Source organism: Phyllostomus hastatus, unplaced genomic scaffold (assembly GCF_019186645.2).
Source record: "Phyllostomus hastatus isolate PE091 unplaced genomic scaffold, TTU_PhHast_1.1 phas_contig_41, whole genome shotgun sequence".
NCBI lineage: Eukaryota > Metazoa > Chordata > Mammalia > Chiroptera > Phyllostomidae > Phyllostomus > Phyllostomus hastatus.
In genome coordinates this window covers 7,154,049-7,173,200 of record NW_025333876.1, presented here as the reverse complement: position 1 = coordinate 7,173,200, position 19,152 = coordinate 7,154,049, and the positions used below count along the sequence as shown (strand labels likewise).

At 39.0% G+C, this 19,152-nt stretch overlaps 1 protein-coding gene across 2 annotated transcripts in view; it reads left to right on the top strand.

Moving 5' to 3' along the window:
- The first annotated feature begins 1,489 nt into the window (after positions 1–1,489).
- The window catches only part of MPHOSPH8 (M-phase phosphoprotein 8), an 83,674-nt gene continuing 66,011 nt past the window's right edge, over positions 1,490–19,152 (top strand). For both annotated transcript variants that reach the window (XM_045844844.1, XM_045844842.1), the window contains exon 1: positions 1,490–1,793. In XM_045844844.1, coding sequence (XP_045700800.1) covers positions 1,587–1,793 — 207 coding nt within the window. In that variant the 5' untranslated portion in view covers positions 1,490–1,586. The remainder of the gene's footprint in view (positions 1,794–19,152) is intronic.

Here is a 19,152-nt window from a genome sequence, read left to right as displayed (position 1 = left end):
GATAATTTTAACACAACCTCTGATGTTTTCTTTTTCAATTACAGTTTACATTCAATACTATTTTGCATTAGTTTCAGATGTAAAGTTTAGTGTGATCAGACAATCACATACTTTACAAAGTAGTCCCCTAATACTTCTAGTACCCACCTGCTGACAGACCTAGGTAGGCCTGGCAGGAATGGAAAATGACCAGGTGGGAAAACTGTACTGTGGGAAACTGTAGCCTGGGAAAATGCCTGCCGAACCTACCCAGGACAGATGCCTGGCTACGATTGGGGTCTGGGGTCGGCCTATCCCGCATAACAGGATGCAGCTTTAACTTGAGCCTGACAAGATGTATCAAGAAGAATAGTCAGCAGAAATGGCACCCAGCAACCACCTCTAGCCAGTCAGACTCTGACACCCCCATCAGTCACCCCTCGCGGGTTTTTGCGGTTAAAAACCCTGCCCTAACAACAACCTAGAGCCCTGGCTGGTTAGCTCAGTGGATTGAGTGCGGGCTGCGAACCAAAGCATCGCAGGTCCGATTCCCAGTCAGGGCACATGCCTGGGTTGCAGGCCACAGCCCCCAGCAACCGCACACTGATGTTTCTCTCTCTCTCTTTCTCCCTCCCTTCCCTCTCTAAAAATAAATAAATAAAATCTTTTTTAAAATAATAAAATTTTTAAAAAATAACAACCTAGCGAGTCCTAACCTCCCTAGGTTGGCTCCCCTTTTCCTCTTATTCCCCACTAATAAACCCTGCTCCTTAGCTCGCTGCGTCTGTCCGGTTTCTTGAGTGACTCCGACCTAACACCTGCCATGTACCTAATTTCGATATTACTGACTACATTGCCTATGCTTTACTTTACATCCCCTATTTTGTAACTGCCAACTTGTACTTAATCCCTTCACCTTTTCCACTCCACCCACCACACCCCGGTCAGGTATTTTCAACAGAAAAAAACCACCCAGATTTTATCTGGAAAACTAGATTTTCACCCTAATAATAAAAAAGTGTCCTTATCTTTAAACAATACTCACTAAAGTATACAGCTCTCTGAGTTGCTGACACGCGGCAGCCGCGCCCCAATCTTACAGGTGAATTGCTGGGTGCTCGGCTCCAGCCGGAGTCTCCAGAGCTGCCCGCGCATTTCCTAGAAAGCTACGGATCCAACCGCCACTATAGAGGGTGAGGGTCAGAGTACAGCCAGTCCCCTCCAGCGCTGGCGCTACTCCTGGAAGCCCGACCCCTCCCCCTGGGCCCAGGTAAACCGGTGGTACGACATACACTTGCCCTTCCGCAGCGCCGAACCCCTCACTGTTCTCCCCGGCCCCTCCCTACCGGGCCCGCCAGCACCCACCCTGCTCCTCTTCCGCTCAGCGCCCATCGGCCCTCCCACCCACTTCCTGTGGGCTCTGCCGGGCCCGCCTCGACGCGATTGGTTGGTGAGCGTATCGCTCTGGACTCCGAGCCCGCCCTTGCTAATTCCCCTCCAGTAGCGTCACAAGAAGCTTGCGGGCGAGGGTCGAGCGCTGGGAGCGCTGGGCGTGCCTGGCGTACGTCGCGACTGCTCCGGCGGCGGCGGTTTGCTGCTGTCTTGCTATGGCGGCAATGGTTGCAGAGGGGGGCAGCGTTGCTGCGGTTCCCGTATCGAGCTCCCACAGCGAGCCGCTTGTAGGCGAAGGCACGGGAGCCGTGGGCGATGAGAGGGACACGGGCACAAAAGGAGCGGAGGCCTTGGGGGACAGCGAGGAGGACGGGGAGGATGTGTTCGAGGTGGAGAGAATCCTGGACATGAAGACCGAAGGGGTGCGTGAGCCAGCCGGGCCCCGGGGCCACGGAGGGGAGGTCTCGGGAAGTTGTGAGGGTTGCGTTGCCGGAACCGTCTGGGGGGCTGGGTGTGAGGGTTGGTGACGGGTTTACAGGGTACTCGGTGTTGACACACCTGGTTGGGGCCACGCTGCCTGAAAAGGGTGACGTTGAAATTAGCCTGCAGCTCAGAGTCCACGCCCACGCCGTCGTTTCCGTTTTTGCCGAAGCCATAGTCAATTTTCTGGTGTGAAATCATAGGGATTATGAACTGTAATTTAAAAATAAAAAAATATAACTGTCCATTAGCCCAGTATCTCAACCGTAAAGGATGCATTCAAAGGTCTTTAGAACCTGACCACTGCCACTCTGTCCCCCTGGCATCATTTGATAGCTGCCAACAGCCATAACTAGCACCCCTCCCACCGCCTGGCGCTCACGGTTCCCCTTCCTGAGTCCACCTTTTTCAGCCTGTTTTGACCCTGACCCCCACAGCAGTGAGTTGCGTCTTCCTGTGGCCTCTATTTCGGCCCGTAAAACATCAGCTTCCTTAAATGTTGGCCTGCTAGAGTGTGGCAACTTGAATACAGGGAATATGATTTTGTTGATCTTGGTACTTAATCCAGTGCCCAGCGTGCAGTTAGTTCTTCGTGTATATCCCGTTCGTTATTAAATGAGGGAATGAATTGTGAGCTGGAAGCTGGAATGAAGGGGAGGGATGACCAAAGGCCCCACATGGTAGTCATGCCTTTATTTTGGATTCTCTTCATTGTCTGTTAATTTCTCATTCGTCATGTGCTACCTTGTGTTAATTTTTTTGTTCAGTCATTAAGTAAACTTTTTAATGAGCTACTGTACGCAAGGGGCTGTGTTGGGTCCTGAGGATATAGAGATGAATCGTAGTGTATGCACTTGCTGACGTTGAAAAGTACTGTCCAGTAAATAAATAATTCAAGTCCAATGCCATTAATACTATTGTTAGTTGCAGTACAGTAAAGATAGGAACATTTTTAGGTATAATTTTCCCAAATATATTGTATGTGCCTTGAGGTGAGAGTTGGAGCTGACCTTCTAGTGTTTTGTATAACCTGCATTTAACACTATGCTTCACACATAGAAAATATTTGGCTGGGAGGGTAGTATCTTTAGAATTAAGAGTGTTTGCCTATTCATACAATATTAATTTTGCTAGTTCCAAAGAATTGTAAGGCAATGTATGTAAAGCCTCAAAAGTGGATGAAACTAAGAAATGATTAGGAAAATAAAGGACAGTTAGACTTTAGTAATGTGAGTAAAAATTCTAGTTCTCTTCAATGCTGGTTTGTGTGGCTCTGTTGGAGTGTTGTCCAGTAAATCAAATGGTCACAGTTTCCATACCTGGTTTGGCATGTGCCTAGGTTGCAGTTCCATTTCCAGTCGGTTGTGTGGAACAACTGATGGATGTTTCTCTCCCATATCCATGCTTATTTCTCTCTCCCTTCCCCATTCTAAAATCAATAGGCATGTCCTCTGATGAGAATTTTAAAAAGTCTGGTTTCCAGGGCCTTGGATTTGTAGGCGAATGAGTGATTTATAAGATAAAAGCTCAGCAGAACAGGATTATTGCACTTACTGTATAAACGCTGAGTAAGCCAATCAGTTGATAAACATGGGGCTTTGTTGGTGGTTTGTTAGGCCTCTCTGTAGTCCAAGGGTTTCAGTTACCCAGTCTGGGATTTCTGTCCATAAGCCACTGGTCTGCAATGTTCTGTAACAGACTAAGACAGTCACTGTAGTGAATGTCGACTAGGGGGAATACTATTAACACTGAGTTTATGTATTAGCTGTGTCCTTTCTTTTTTAGTTTATTGCTAATGCAATTTTTTGTTGCCATAAAAGTGAAATGAATCCAACAGAATCTCAGGGTTTTGGCTTCAATTCTGAGCAGGAGTCATCTTTATATAATAAAATGGCACTTTTTCTAATATTTGTGACTATTTGATTATTTAGTATATAAATAAATATATTTTATTATACAGCTTAGTGAATTATCACAAAATCAACACCTTTGTAACCCCCTCCCAAACTAGAAATTATTAAACTATCAGCCTCAGGCATCCCTTTTGGTTCCCCTTCTGATCAATAACCCCTTCCATCTCTCAGAGGAACTAGCCTGAATTATTGTATGGTAGTTTTTCCACCTAACCATGCATTCCTCAACACTTTAGTTTTACCTGATTTTTTTCCTTCATTTAATTTTTTTATTGATTTAAGAGAAAAAGAAATATTAATTTGTTGTTCCACCCATTCACACATTCTTTGGTTGATTCTTGTATGTCCAGAGAAATTGAACTAGAAACCATGGTGTATCCAGACAATGCTCTAACCAACTGAGCTAACCAGCCAGGACAGATTTTTCTCTTTATTTAGATGGAATCTCCCAATACTTGTCTGCTTTTTGCGGGGTGGGGGGGGGGCGGTGGCAGGCTCAACAATACCTCTGTGAGATTTAATCCATATTGTGTGGAGCTGTGGTTTCTTTCATTTTCATTGATGAGTAGTATTCTGTTGTATGAATATACTAATATACAATCTGTACTTTATACTGTTGATGGGCATTTGGGTTGCTTCCAGTTTGGGGCTGTTATAAATAACCCTGGAATGAACTTTATTGAACATGTCACCTGGGGTGTTGTGCATGTACATTTCTCTCTATTATATACACTAAGGAGTGGAATTGTTCTGACATAAAGCATGCACATATCTACAGAATTTTTTAAAAAGATTATATTTATTTATTTCTTTATTTACTTATTTTTAGAGAGAGAGGAAGAGCGGGAGAGAGACATCAGTTGATTGCCTCTTGTACACCCCCAACCAGGGACCTGGCCTGCAACCCAGGCATGTGCCCTGACAGGGAATCAAACCCTCAACCTTTCACTTTGTGGGACAGCACCAAACCCACTGAGTCACACTGGTCAGGGCTATATCTACAGTTTTGTTTTGTTTTTAATAATTTTTTAAAGATTTTATTTAATTTTTAGAGAGGGAAGGGAGGGAGAAAGAGAGAGAGAGAAACATCAATGTGTGGTTGCTGGGGGTCATGGCCTGCAATCCAGGCATGTACCCTCACTGGGAATCGATATATCTACAGTTTTAAGTGGAAACTTTGAAAGTGATTGTACCAGTTTATGCTAGAGATGGTTTGTGAGAATTCCTTTTGTTTTGTGCCCTTCCAATATTTAATATTGTCAGCATTTTTATTATTGGCCAGTATTTCTGGGTATTTGGTGGGATTTTCTACTTTTAACTTTATTTTTCCACATCCTACATTAGTAGTCAATGTTGCAATTATTCTCTTTTCATGTAATTACAGAGTGGGGCAAAAGTAGGTTCACAGTTGTGAGTGCATGAAACACTTCATTGTTATTTATTAATTGTATGGTTATCCTTATGAACAACTATAAACCTACTTTTGCTCCACCCTGTTTATTGGTAATTTGATAATTTTTTTATGAAATGCCTTTTCCTACTAAATTGTTCTTACTGATTTGTTGGAGTCCTGTACATGGTTTAGATTCAAACCCTTTTTTGGGGTGTGTTGCAAATTCATCTTGATGTCGAGTACTTTTTATATACAGTTTGAGAAACCTCTCTGCCCTAGTTATTTTTCACTTTCTTTTTCTCTAAAAGCTATATTGATTTTGCCTGTCAGCTATATTGATTTGCCTGTCAGATTTTATATTTACACTTCACCTGGAGTTGATTTTGTGTTTAGTGTAATATAGGGGTCAGATTTCATGAGTAAACCTCGTTATTCTTTAATAATGCCTTGTATATTTTAGAATCAACTTGTCAGTTTTCTTGCACACATAAAACTTTGGATTGTATTGAATCTTAATAAATTTAGATTGACTTCCGGCAAGATGGAGGCATAGGTGGACGTACCTATGGTCATACCAAGGATGTACCTTGGTTGTACCTCCACGCACAACCAAGATTAGAACAACAACAATTTAGAAGCAGAATAACACCCAGAACTGATAGAGAATTTATCTGAATGGAAGTTGGACAGCCAAGAAGTTGAAGTAGACCCGTTCATCCAGACTGGTAGGAGGGGCGGAGACGAGCAGCCAGGCGCAAGTCGAGGCACACAGAGAACGGAGAACTGCGTACATAAGGCAACCGGCAGCGTGTAAGGTATCTCGGGTGCACAAGATCTCAGCGGTTGGACCCTGAGTGTGCAAGCAGCAGCTAGCGGACCCAGTGAGGCGGCGATTGTGGACCAGGGCAGAGCGCGCAACCCCGGATCCCAGAGAAGGGACTGAGGCCCCAGGAGAACGGAGCTACTGCCATTGTTCCCTCCCGCCCCCACCCCCACCCCCCACATACAACATCACAATCTAGTGACTGGGGTGCCCAGCCCTGGTGAACACCTAAGGCTCCGCCCCTCACTGTAACAGGAGCGACCAGACCAAAAAAAAAAAAAAGAGAAAGAGAGAGAGAGACATGTCTCAAACATAAGAACAGATCAGTGCCCCAGGACTCATCCTTTTGAGTGACCAAGAGATAGCCAATCTATCAGATGCACAGTTCAAAACACTGGTGATCAGGAAGCTCACAGAATTGGTTGATTTTGGGCGCAAATTAGTTGAAAAAAATGCAGGTTACTATAAAAGAGATGAAGGAAGATGCACGGAGAACCAACAGTGATGAGAAGGAAACTGGGACTCAAACAATAGAGTGGACCAGAAGGAAGAAAAAAACAACCAAACAGGAAAGAATGGAGAAATAAGAATTCAAAAAAACAAGGAGAAGCTTAGGAACCTCCAGGACCTCTTTAAACGTTCCAACATCCGAATTATAGGGGTACCAGAAGGGGAAGAGGAAAAGCAACAGATTGAACATGTATTTGAACAAATAATAAAGGAGAACTTCCCCATTCTGGCAAAGGAAATAGACTTCTAGGAAATCCAGGAAGCTCAGAGAGCCCCAAAGAAGTTGGACCCAAGAAGAAACACACCAAGGCATGTCATAATTACATTAGCCAAGGTAAAAAAGAAGGAGAGAATCCTAGAAGCAGCAAGAGATAAGGGGACAGTAACCTACAAAGGAGTTTCCATCAATCTGTCAGCTGATTTCTCAAAAGAGACCTTACAGACAAGAAGGGGCTAGAAAGAAGTATCCAAGTCATGAACGACAAGGACCTATATCTCAGATTACTCTATCCAGCAAAGCTGTCATTTAGAGTGGAGGGGCAGATAAAGTGCTTCTCAGATAAGGTCAAGTTAAAGGAGTTCATCATCACCAAGCCCTTATTTTATGAAATGTTAAAGGGACTTATCTAAGAAAAGAAAATAAAGAAAAAACATATGTAGTAAAAGGACAGCAGACTCACAATTATTAACAACCACATCTAAAGCAAAACCAAAAGAAACTAAGCAAACAGCTAGAACAGGAACAGAACCACAGAAATGGAGATCACATGGAGGATTAGCAACAGGAGAGTGGGAGGAGGAGAGAGGGGGAAAACGTACAGAGAATAAGTAGCATAGATTGTAGATTGAAAATAGATAGGGGGAGGGTAAGAATAGTATGGAAAATGTAGAAGCTAAAGAACTTATAAGTATGACACATGGACATGACTAAAGGGGGGATATGGGTTGGAGAGGGTGTACAGGGTGGAGGGGAGTGAAGGGGGGAAAATGGGACAACTGTAATAGCATAATCAAAATATATTAAAAAATTAATTTAGATCAACTTAATTTTCTTCAGTAATGTTTTATAGCTTTCTCTGTTGAGGTCTTGAACATCTTTTATTAAATTTATTTTTAGGTGTATTTGATGCAGTGGTAAATTATCTTTCTAAAAATTTCATTGTCTTTTGTTGCTAATATACAGAAGTACAACAAAATTTTTAATTTACCTTTTGTTAAAGGTATTTCCTTTTATTTTTAGTTGCTAAATACTTTTATGAATGGATGTTGAATTTTATTAAACTTTTTTCTGCATGTATTAAGGTGAACATGTAATATTTCTCCTTTACTCCATTAATATGGTAAATTGCATTGATTTCTTAATACTAAATCAACTTTGTGTTCTCTGACCATAATGGTAGGAAAACAGAAATCAAGCACAGGAAACAAACTAAAAAACACACAAAGAATGGAGGCTAAGTAACATATTACAATAGACAATGAATGGGTTAGCCGTGAGATCAAAGAAGAAATCAAATGTTACCATCAAACAAATGAAAATGAGAGCACAATCTAGGGGACACAGTGAAAGTATCCCTAAGTGGGAAGTTCAGAGCATTACAGGCCTAACACAGAAAACAAGAAAAAAAATAATCTAAATTTACCCTTAATGGAACTAGGAAAAAAACAACAAATAAAGCACAAAGTGAGTTACAAGGAAGGAAAAAATAAAGATCAGAGCAGAAATAACTGAGCATTTAAAAAAAAATACAAAAGATCAATGAAACAAAGAGCCGGTTATTATAAAAAGTAAGTAAGATCAAGAAACCTTTAACGGGACTCAATAAGAAAAAAAGAGAGAGGACCCAAATAAAAACAATTAGAAATGGAAGAGGAGAAGAAACAATGATTGTGAAAGAATATCACAAAAAGCTCTATGTCAACAAATTGGACAATCTGGATGAAGTGGATAAATTACTAGAAACATACAATCTTCAAAACTGAATCAGAAAGAGTCAGAGAATCTGAATAGACAGATGACAACTAGTGAAATCAAAGCAGTAATAAAAACTGCTGTCTGGTGTAGCTCAGTAGATTGAGTGCCAGCCTGCAAACCAAAGGGTCGCCAGTTTAATTTCCAGTCTAGGGCACATATCTGGGTTGTGGGCCAGATCCACAGTAGGGGGTGCTCAAGAGGCAACCACACATTGATGTTTCTTTCCCTGTCTTCCACTCTAAAAAATAAATAAATAAAATCTTTATTTAAAAATTCCAAGTAAATACTGGACAGCTTCACAGGGGAATTTTGCCAAACATTCAAAGAAGAGCTAAACCTGTCTTAAACTATGCCAAAAAATCCAAGAGGAGGGAAAACTCTGAAGCTTATTTTGTGAGGCTACCATTATCCTAATTCAAAAACCATGTAAAGACACTACAAATAAAGAAAATTCTAGGCCAATGCCCTTGATGAACATAGCTGCTAAAATCCTCAATAAAATATTAGCAAACTGGATCCAGCAATACATTAAAGAGATCATACACCATGATCAAGTGTTATTTATTCCAAGGTCACAAGGTTGGTCAATGTCTGCAAATCAATAAACACAATAAACCACATAAACAAAACAAAGGCTAAAAATCATATAATCATATGAATAAATGCAGAAAAAGCATTTGATAAAATCTAGCACCCATTTATGATTAAAAAAAAAAAAACCTCTCAGCAAAGTGGGATTAGAAGGAACATACCTCAATGTAAAAAAGGCCGTATATGACAAACCCATAGACAACATTATACTCAATGGTCAAAAACTAAAAGTGTTCCCCTTAAGATTAGGAACAGGACAGGGATGTTTGCTTTCACTACTCTTATTCAGCATGGTACTGGAAGCCCTAGCCATAGCAGTCCAACAAGAAAAAGAAATAAAAGGCATTCAAATTGAAAAGGAAGAAGTAAAACTCATTATTCACAGATGATATTGTACATAGAAAACTCTTAAATTCTCCACCCAAAAGTTACTAGAGCTAATAAATGAATTTGGCCAAGTAACAATATGCAAAATCAACATTCAGAAGTTGGTGGCATATTTATACACTAATAACGAAGTATCAGAGAATCTAAAAAAATAATCCCATTTACTATTGAAAAAAAAAAGGGTAACTGGGTACAAATTTAACTACGGAGGTGAAAGACCTATACTTGGAAAACTATAGGACATAGAAGAAAGAAACTGAAGAAGATACAAATAAGTACAAACATTCTGTGCTCATGGATTGGAAGAATTAAAACATCATTAAAATGTTCACATTACCTAAAGCAATCTATAGATTCAACACAATTCCCATTCAAATACCAATGGCATATTTCACAGAGCTGGAATAAATATTCCAAAAAATTTATTTAGAACCATAAAAGATCCCAAATAGCCTCATCAGTCTTGAAAAAGAACAAAACTGGAGGGATCGCAATACTGGATATGAAATTATATGACAACGTCATTATAATCAAAACATCCTGGGACTGGCATAACAACAGGCATATAGATCAGTGAAACAGAACAGAGAGCCCAGAAATAAACCCATGCCTATATGGGCAATTAATGTTTGACAAAGGAGACAAGAGCATACAATGCAGTAAAGACAGTCTCTTCAATCAATGGTGTTTGGAAAATTGATCAGACATGCAAAAAATAAATAAAACTAGACCACCAACTTACACCATACACAAGGGTAAACTCAAAATGAATAAATGACTTAAGTGACAAAACCATAAATATCCTAGAAGAAAACATAAGCAGTAAAACTTCAGACATCTCGTAGCAATTTCATATGTCTCCTAGAGCAAGGTAAATATTGAAAAAAATAAACAAATGGGACTATATCAACCTAAAACGCTTTTGCACAGCAAAAGAAACCTTCAACAATATGAAAAGGGAACCTACTATATGAGAGAACATACACAAGGGGTTAATTTCTAAAATATATAAAGAACTTACACAACAACTCAACACCAGGAAGACAAACAATCCTATTAAAAATGGGCAGAGGACCTGAATAGACATTTTGCTAAAGAGGACATAAAGATAACCAACAGATGTATGAAAAAATGCTCAGCATCATAATCATCAGAGAAATGCAAATGAAAACCACAATGAGGTATCACCTAACACTTGCCAGAATGGCTACCATCAGTTACTCAACAAACAAGTACAGGCGAAGATGTGGAGAAAAGAAATCCCTAATGTACTGTTGGTAGGAATGCAGACTGTTGCAGCCACTATGGCAAACAGTATGTAGTTCATTCAAAAAATTAAAAATGGAACTGCCTTTTGTCCGAATGTCCCCATTGCTGGGAATATATGCTAAGTCTCCTAAAACACCAGTGTGAAAGAATGTGTGCACCGCTATGTTCATAGCGTTATTTACAATAGCTAAGATCTAGAAAAAACCCAAGTGCCCATCAGTAGATGAGTAGATTAAAAAATTCGTGCGTTTACACAATGGAATATGATACAACTATAAAAAAGAAGTAAATCCTAACCTTTTGTGACAGCATGGATGGACCTAGAAATTATTATGCTGAGTGAAATAAATCAGTCAGAAAAACACAAATATTGTATGATCTCACATTTATGTGGAATCTAATGAACAAAATAATATTTTGTTTGGACAAACAAAATAGAAACAGAGGTATGGACACAAGGAACAGACTAACAGCTGTCAGGGGGAACAAGGAGAAGAAGATGAAAGAAGATGAAGGGATTGGCCAAAGAACTTACGAGGAGGGACACAAAAAAAACCCTGGAAATTATCTTCTGGAGGTTGGGCCCCTTCTAGGCTTCCCCTGCTAGGTGAGTGTTCTAGGTACCCATTTGTATCAGTGTACCAGCAGGCATTGTAAGAGGCTTCATTTGGCTTCAGTGAATTTCTTTTGAAGACTCACTGCATTTGCCCGTTTAATGATGGCTGATTTATGATTGTACCTGCTCATACCACACTGAGTTTTCAGCAGTTTTTGTCCAAAAATGGCATGATCCCTATGGGCCACCCTCCTTATTCACCCAGTTTCATAACCACCAACTTTTTTTTTTGTTTCCCTGGATGAAAAAAAGTCCTCAAAGGGAAATGTTTTCCCAGCATGGAAGAGGTAAAACAAAAAACAGCAGAAGCACTAAAAGGTATCAAAATCAATGAGTTCAAAAACAGTTTTGAGCAGTGGAAAAAAAGTCTCAATAGTTGTATTGCATCAGATGGAGAGTACTTTGAAGGTCACTGAGTTTAAACATGTAAAAATAAACACATTATATAAACAAATTTTGGGGGGTTTTGGGTTCCCCCTCTTATATGCATAACTCATAGATAGACACAGACAGTGGTGTGCTGGTGGCTGGAGGGAAAGTGGGTGGGGGCTAGTTAGAGGTGAGCAAAGGAAGGGAGATGGAGACATCTGTAATAGTGTCAACAATAAAAAAATAAAGTACATAAATAAAACATAAGTCAACTTTGTGTTCATTGAATAAACCAAAGTTGCTTGTGATATAACTCTTTATTTATGTTAATGTTATTTTCCTAACAACTTGAGTTAAATACATTGCTTTTTCAGCCTTTTTTTCAGAGTATGTGCTTTTAAGACAATATATTGCCCTCTAATGTAGTTTAGCTGCAGCTCTCATTATGTCATGTGGTATATTTGTTTTCATTCAGATAAAAATATTTTCCTATTTCCATAAATTATGTATCAAATATATTGCTTAATTTCCAAACATTTGAGAGCATTAGTAAGTGTTCCATGTGCTTTAACAGAATGTTTGACTTTCCTGACATATTCATATATTATGTTACATTAAATATTTAAAACCTATTAATACAGCTCCTTGCAAGCACATCAGCTATTAATCACTTAAAACTTGAAACTGGGAATATGTGAAAATAATTTGAGAGTAATTTGCAGGAGACTGTTCTAGATCTAACCTCATATACCTGATGTTATTGATTATTCTTTCATTTTTTTAATGATGTGTCATTTTGGGAGCTGAAAGCAGTATTAAAAATAAAAGGCATTTTTGCTTCTACTGTTAACACACTTGAAGTCTATTGAAATGCTTCATATTAGTTGTGCTATTTTACTTTATTTTTTAAGATTTTATTTATTTTGAGAGGGGGGGAAAAGAGGAAGAAAGAGAGGGAAAGGAACATCAACGTGTGGTTGCCTCTTACATGCCCCCTACTGGGGACTTGGCCCACAACCCAAGCATGTGCCCTGACTGGGAATCAAACCAGTGACCCTTTGGTTTGCAGGCTGGCACTCAATCCACTGAGCCACAGCAGCCAGGGCAGTTGCATTCTTTTAAATGTTTCATGTTTTTAACACCCTTGGACCCACCATCCTTGAATTTTTTTCTAAACAAAAAGTTTTTAAAGTTTTTTTAATTTATTGCTTTTAAAAGAGAGGAGGTAGAGAGCGAGAAACACACACACACACACACACACACACACACCAGCTTATTCCACTTATGCTTTCATTGGCTGATTCTTATATGTGTCCTGACTGGGGTTTGAACCCACAACCATGGCAAATCAGGATGACACTCTAATCAACTGAGCTACCTAGCCAGGACTTAATGAAAAGTTTTAATTAATTTTCTAGTATATGATTTAAGAGGATGGGAGATCTTCTGCCTTTTAGTTTGGCTCACTGATTAAGCTAATAGAAAACTTGGCTGCCAAGAATATAGTCTGTTTCTGGAATTTCGAGAAAAAGTTAGTAAATTCTAGGGCTATGGTGAAGTTTGTTAATGTATGGCAAAGCCCTGGACAATATTTGGATCTACATGACTCCTATAAAAGAACATGTAATTTAGGGGGTTTATAAAAGGTTCCTGACAATTTGTTGAATGAGTGAATGAAACAAACAGAAATAAAGGGTGATGACAAGTATCAGTAAATTAAACGCAGAGCTAGAAATGAGATGTGCTCTTTAATACTTGAGAATAGTGGTTAATACCCTCACTTTCATTGATTAGACCAGATTTAATTGATAACTAGCATTAAATTGATGACTGTTCAGTGTAGAAATAAAGGTTTATTAGTGTTTTTTGTTTTTAGATTTTATGTATTTATTTTTAGACAGAAGGGAAGGGAGGAGAAAGAAAGAGAAACATTGATTGGTTGCCTCTCACATGCCCCCAACCAGGGACCTGGCCCACAACCCCGGTGTGTACTTGACCAGTGATTGAACCTTCGACCTTCTGCTTTGCAGGACAATGCCCAACCCACTGAGCCACACCAGCCAGGGCAAAGGTTTTGACTGCCTCTTTTTAATAATGAGAAATGTTGTAAGAATTACATAGAATCTTCCTTAGATTTTCATCCAGATCCTCAGTTTTTAATACTGGCTTCATCTTTTTTCTATATATACCCTTTTTCCTGGCTTATTTGAAAGTATATGGTGTTTTTGAAAAGCTACATTACATAACAAATTTACCATTATTATTTGCACACAAAAATAGTCTAGCCCACAAATAAGGATCATTAGTTTGCAGGCCCTATTGAAAAAATTAGCATATTACTGCATTCCATCTTAAAACAATATAGCTTTTTAAAAAACACTCACCCAAGAAATTTACTGATTTTAGAGGGGAAGAGAGAAACATTGATGTGAGACAAACCTCAATTGGTTGTTTACCATACATTTCCCAAATAGTGACTGAACCTACAACCTTTCGGTGCATGGTATGCTGCTCCAACCAACTGAATCACATCGGCCAGGGCTACTTATGAAGTTTTCATTTTAGACCATTCTGTGTGGTTACTTTAGGTCTGAGTTTGTAAGGCCAGCAGGCAGGCCTCCCCTGAGCTTTCAGGTTTAGTATATGGATCCTTTTTATCCACAAGTGTATAGCTAGAATGTTTCTCTGCAGTTCCTATGGGAAACTGTTTCCTAAGTATGTACTTGTTCCTTAGTGAGATTGGGTATTGAACAGAAAATATATCTGTATAAATGGACTCACATAACATTTGTTTTTCTGTGACTTGGTTATTTTACCTAGCTTAATTTAAAAAATTTTTTTATTTAATTTTTTAGAGAGAGGATAAGAGAGGGAGAAAGAGAGGGGTAGAAACATCAATGTTGAGAGACATCAATTTGTTGCTTCTCACACACATCCCCAACCAGGGACCAGGCTTGCGACCCCGGCATGTGACCCGACCAGGAATCAAACCAATGACCTTTTGCTTTGGGGGATGATGCCCAACCAACTGAGCCACACCAGTCAGAGCTGACTTAATGTTTTTAAGGTTCATTCATGATGTAACATATGTCAGGATTTCCTCCCCTTTTAAAGCTGAATAACATTCCATTGTGTGGATGAAACACATATTGTCCATTCATCTGTCATTGGATACTTGGATTGTTTCTACTTTTTGGCTATTGTGAACAGTGCTGCACTGAGCTTGGGTATACAAATATCTGAGTCCCTTCCCTGTTTTCAATACTTTGGGGTATATACTTAGATGTGTAATTGGCTAGATCGCGAGGTACTTCTGTTTAACTTTTTAGGAATTGGCAAATGTTTTCCACAGTAGCTGCAGCATTTTACGTTCCGACCAGCAATGTAAGAAGTTTCTAATTTCTTCACATCCTCACCAACATGAGTTATTATCTATGTTTTTGTTTGTTTTGTTAGTCATCTAGTAGATGTGAGGTAGTATCTTGTCGTTTGTTTTTTGTTGTGTTTGTTTAAATTTATTGGGATGACATTGGTTAATAAGATTATATAGGGTTTAAGTGTGCATTTTTATGATATTAGATCACTATATTGCACTGTGTGGTCACCACCTAAAGTCAAACTATCTTCTATCACCATATATTAGGCCTCCCACCCCAAACCCCTTCACTCTTGCAACCACTACATTGTCTGTGTCCATGAATTTCAGTCTTATATCCTACATATGAGTAGAATCACATGGTTCTTAGGTTTTTCTGACTGACTTACTTCACTTAGCATAATATTCTCAAAGTCCATCCATGTTGTCAAAAGTGACAGTATTTCATCTCATGGCTGGGGAGTATTCCATTGTGTTTATATATATTACATCTTCTTTATCCAGTACTCTATCAAAAGACACTTTGGTTGTCTCCATGTTTTGGCCACCATGAATAATCCTGCAGTGAACGTAGGGGTGCATATATTTTGCAGATACGTGTTTTTGAGTTTTTCGAGTAGATACACAGAAGAGGGATTGCTGGGTCACATGGTACTCTAATCTTAATTTTTTGAGGAACCAAGAGATGTTTTCATAGTGCCTGTACCAGTCTACATTCCCACCAGCAGTGAATGAGGGTTCCTGTTTCCCTACAACCTCTCCAACTCTTGTTATCACTTACTGATAATAGACATCCTAACAGGTGTGAGGTGATATCTTATGGAAGTTTTGATTAGCATCTCCCTGATAGCTAGTGAGGTTGAATATTTTTTCATATATTTTTTTGCCATTTGTATGTCTTTTGGGGACAGGTGTCTGTTCAGGTCCATTGCCCATATTTCAATTGAATTGTTTGTTTGGTGTTAAGTTTTATGACTTCTTCATATACTTTGGATATTAAGCCTTTGTTGGTGGTGCTGTCTGCAACCATCATTTCTCATTCGGTTGGTTGCCTTTTTGTTTTGTTGTCAGTTTCTTTTGCTGTGCAGAAGCCTTTTAGCTTAATATAGTCCCATTCATTTATTTTTGCCTTTATTTCCCCTGCCTTATGGGTCAAATTCATAAAGTGTTCTCCATGGCCAAGATTCATAAAGTTTAGTACCTATGTTTTCTTCTATGTAATATATTGTTTCAGATCTTATATTGAAGTTTTTGATCCACTTTGAATTAATTTTTGTACATGGGGACAAACTGTAATATAGTTTAATTCTTTTGCATGTGGCTTTCCAATTTTCTCAGCATTTTTATTGAAGAGGCTTTCTTTTCTCCATTATGTGTTTCTGGCTCCTTCATTGAAAATTATCTACCAATATACATGTTATTTTATATCTGGGTTCTCAATTCTGTTCCATTGTTTATGTGACTGTTTATTCTGCCAATACTGTGCTGTTTTAATTATTGTCACTTTGTGGTATAATTTTGTTAAGTAGTGTGCAGTACCTCTGACCTTGTTCTTGTTTTATTGGAATTGTTTTGGCTAAAGGTAGAGGCATAGGTAGATAGACTTTGTTTGCTCACACAACCAAAAGGAGGACAACAGCCAATGTAAAAACAAAAAACAACCAGAACTACCAGAAAATCAAACTGTGTAGATCTGACAACCAAGGAATTAAAGAAGAGACATTCATCTAAACTGGTAGGGGGTGGGTGGGGGTGCTGGGGAGCCAGGACAGAAGACAAGCAGCAAGATGGTGGTTGCGGTGACTGGTGGACAGGGTGGTCCCACATTCATATTCAGATGAACCAGGAGGAACAGCTGGGGAGTGAGACAGACCATGCAACCCAGGTAACAGAGCAGACAAAATAAACTCTCAGTACTTCTGGCTGTAAAATCCTATGCAAGTTGTGGCAGTGGGAGAAATTGCCAGTGTGTTGAAGTGGGGCGAGTACTGAAAAGGTGGCATTGTTCCCTCTCTGACTCCTCCCCATATAGTATCACAAACAGCAAAGTGGGTTACCTGGCCCTGGCAAATACCTAAGTCTCCGCCCTTTATAAAGTAGCAAATACACTGAGACAAAGACATACGGTCCAAACAAAAGAACAGATCAAAACTCCAGAAAAAGAACTAAGCCACAAGGAGATAGCTGACCCATCAGATGGAGATTTCAAAACACTGGTCATTAGGATGCTTACAGAAATGCTTAATTAAAGATGCAAAATAAAGGAATTAGTGAAGGCTATACAAAGTGAAATAAAGAAAAGTATACAGGGAACCAACAGTGAAGGGAAGGAAACTGAGACTGAAATCAACAATTTGGAACAGAAGGAAGAAATAAATATCCAACCGGCACTGAATGAAGAAACAAGAATTCAAAAAAATGTGGAGAGGCTTAGGAACTTCCAAGACAACATTAATCCTTCCAACATCCAAATCATAGAGGTTCCAGAAGGAGAAGGGGAAGAGCAAGAAATTGAAAACTTATTAAACAAATAATGAAAGAAAACTTCCCCAATCTGGTGAAGGAAATAGACATGCAAGTCAGGAAGCTCAGAGAATCCTGAAGAAGTTGAACCCAAGGAGGACCACACCAGGACACATCATAATTAAAGTGCTAAGGGTTAAAGAATAAAGAGAGCATCTTATAAGCAGTAAGAGAAAAGCAGAGAGTTACCTACAAAGGAGTTCCCATAAGACGGTTAGCTGATTTCTCAAAAGAAACCTTACAGGCAAGAAGGGGCTGGAAAGAATTATTCAAAGTCATGAAAGGCAAGTCATAGAGGCATCCAAGATGACTCTATCCAGCAAAGCTATCATTTAGAATGGAAGGGCAGATAAAGTGCTTCTCAGATAATGTCAAGTTAAAGGAGTTCATGATCACCAAGCCTTTATTATATGAAATGTTAAAAGGATTTATCTAAGAAAAAGAAGATAAAAAATATGAACAGTAAAATGACAACAAACTCACAGCTATCAACAGCTGAACCTAAAAAAGAAAAACAAACTAAGCAAACACCTGTAACAGGAACAGAAGCATAGAAATGGAGATCACATGGAGGGTTATCAGTAGGGGAGGGGAGTGGGGAGAATGGGGGAAAAGTTACAGAGAATAAGAAGCATAATTGGTAGGTACAAAATAGACACGGGGAGGTTAGGAACAGTATAGGAAATGTAGAAGCCAAAGAACTTAAAATGTACAATCCAGGAACATGAACCCAAAGGTGGTAAGTGCTGGAGGGAGGGGCAGAGCAGAGGGGGATAAAGGAGAAAAAAAAGAGGGAGTGGGACAACTGCAATAGGATAATCAATAAAATATACTTTAAATTTTTTTAGAAAAAGAATTGCTGTTTGTATTCAGAATGTTTGGGGAGTTCTGTATGTATCATGATTTTTTGTTCTATTTCTTTAAAAAATGACATTGGGATTTTGATGGGGATTGCATTAAATCTGTGTATTGTTTTGGGTAATATGGCCATTTTAACTATGTTGATTCTTTCATTCCCTGAACACATAATATCTTTCCTTTTTTTTGTACCTTTTTTTTAATAATGCTTTGTAATTTTCAGTATATAGGTCTTTCACATCCTTTGTTAAGTTTATTTTTAGTTATTTTATTCTTTTGGTTCCACTGAGAAAGGAAATATTTTCATTTATTTTTCTGAGGTTTCCTTGTTAGTATACAGGAAAACAATGGATTTTTGTCCATTGATTTTGTATCCTGCAACTTTACTGTGTTTACTGTTTCAAGGCTTTTTGATGAAATCGTTGCATCAGTCATTGCATCCTACATACAGAATCGTGTCATCTGCAAAAAGTTACACTTTATTTCTTCTTTTCCAATTTAGATGACTTTTACTTCTTTCTTTGCCTATTGCTCTAGCTAGAACTTCCAGAACTATGTTGAGTAAGAGTGGTGAGTGGGCATCCTTGTCTTCTTGTTTCTGATTTTAGAGGAATAGCTATCAGTTTTTCACCATTGAGTATGATACTGGATGAGGATTTGTCGTATATGGCCATTATTATGTTGAGGTACTTTCCTTC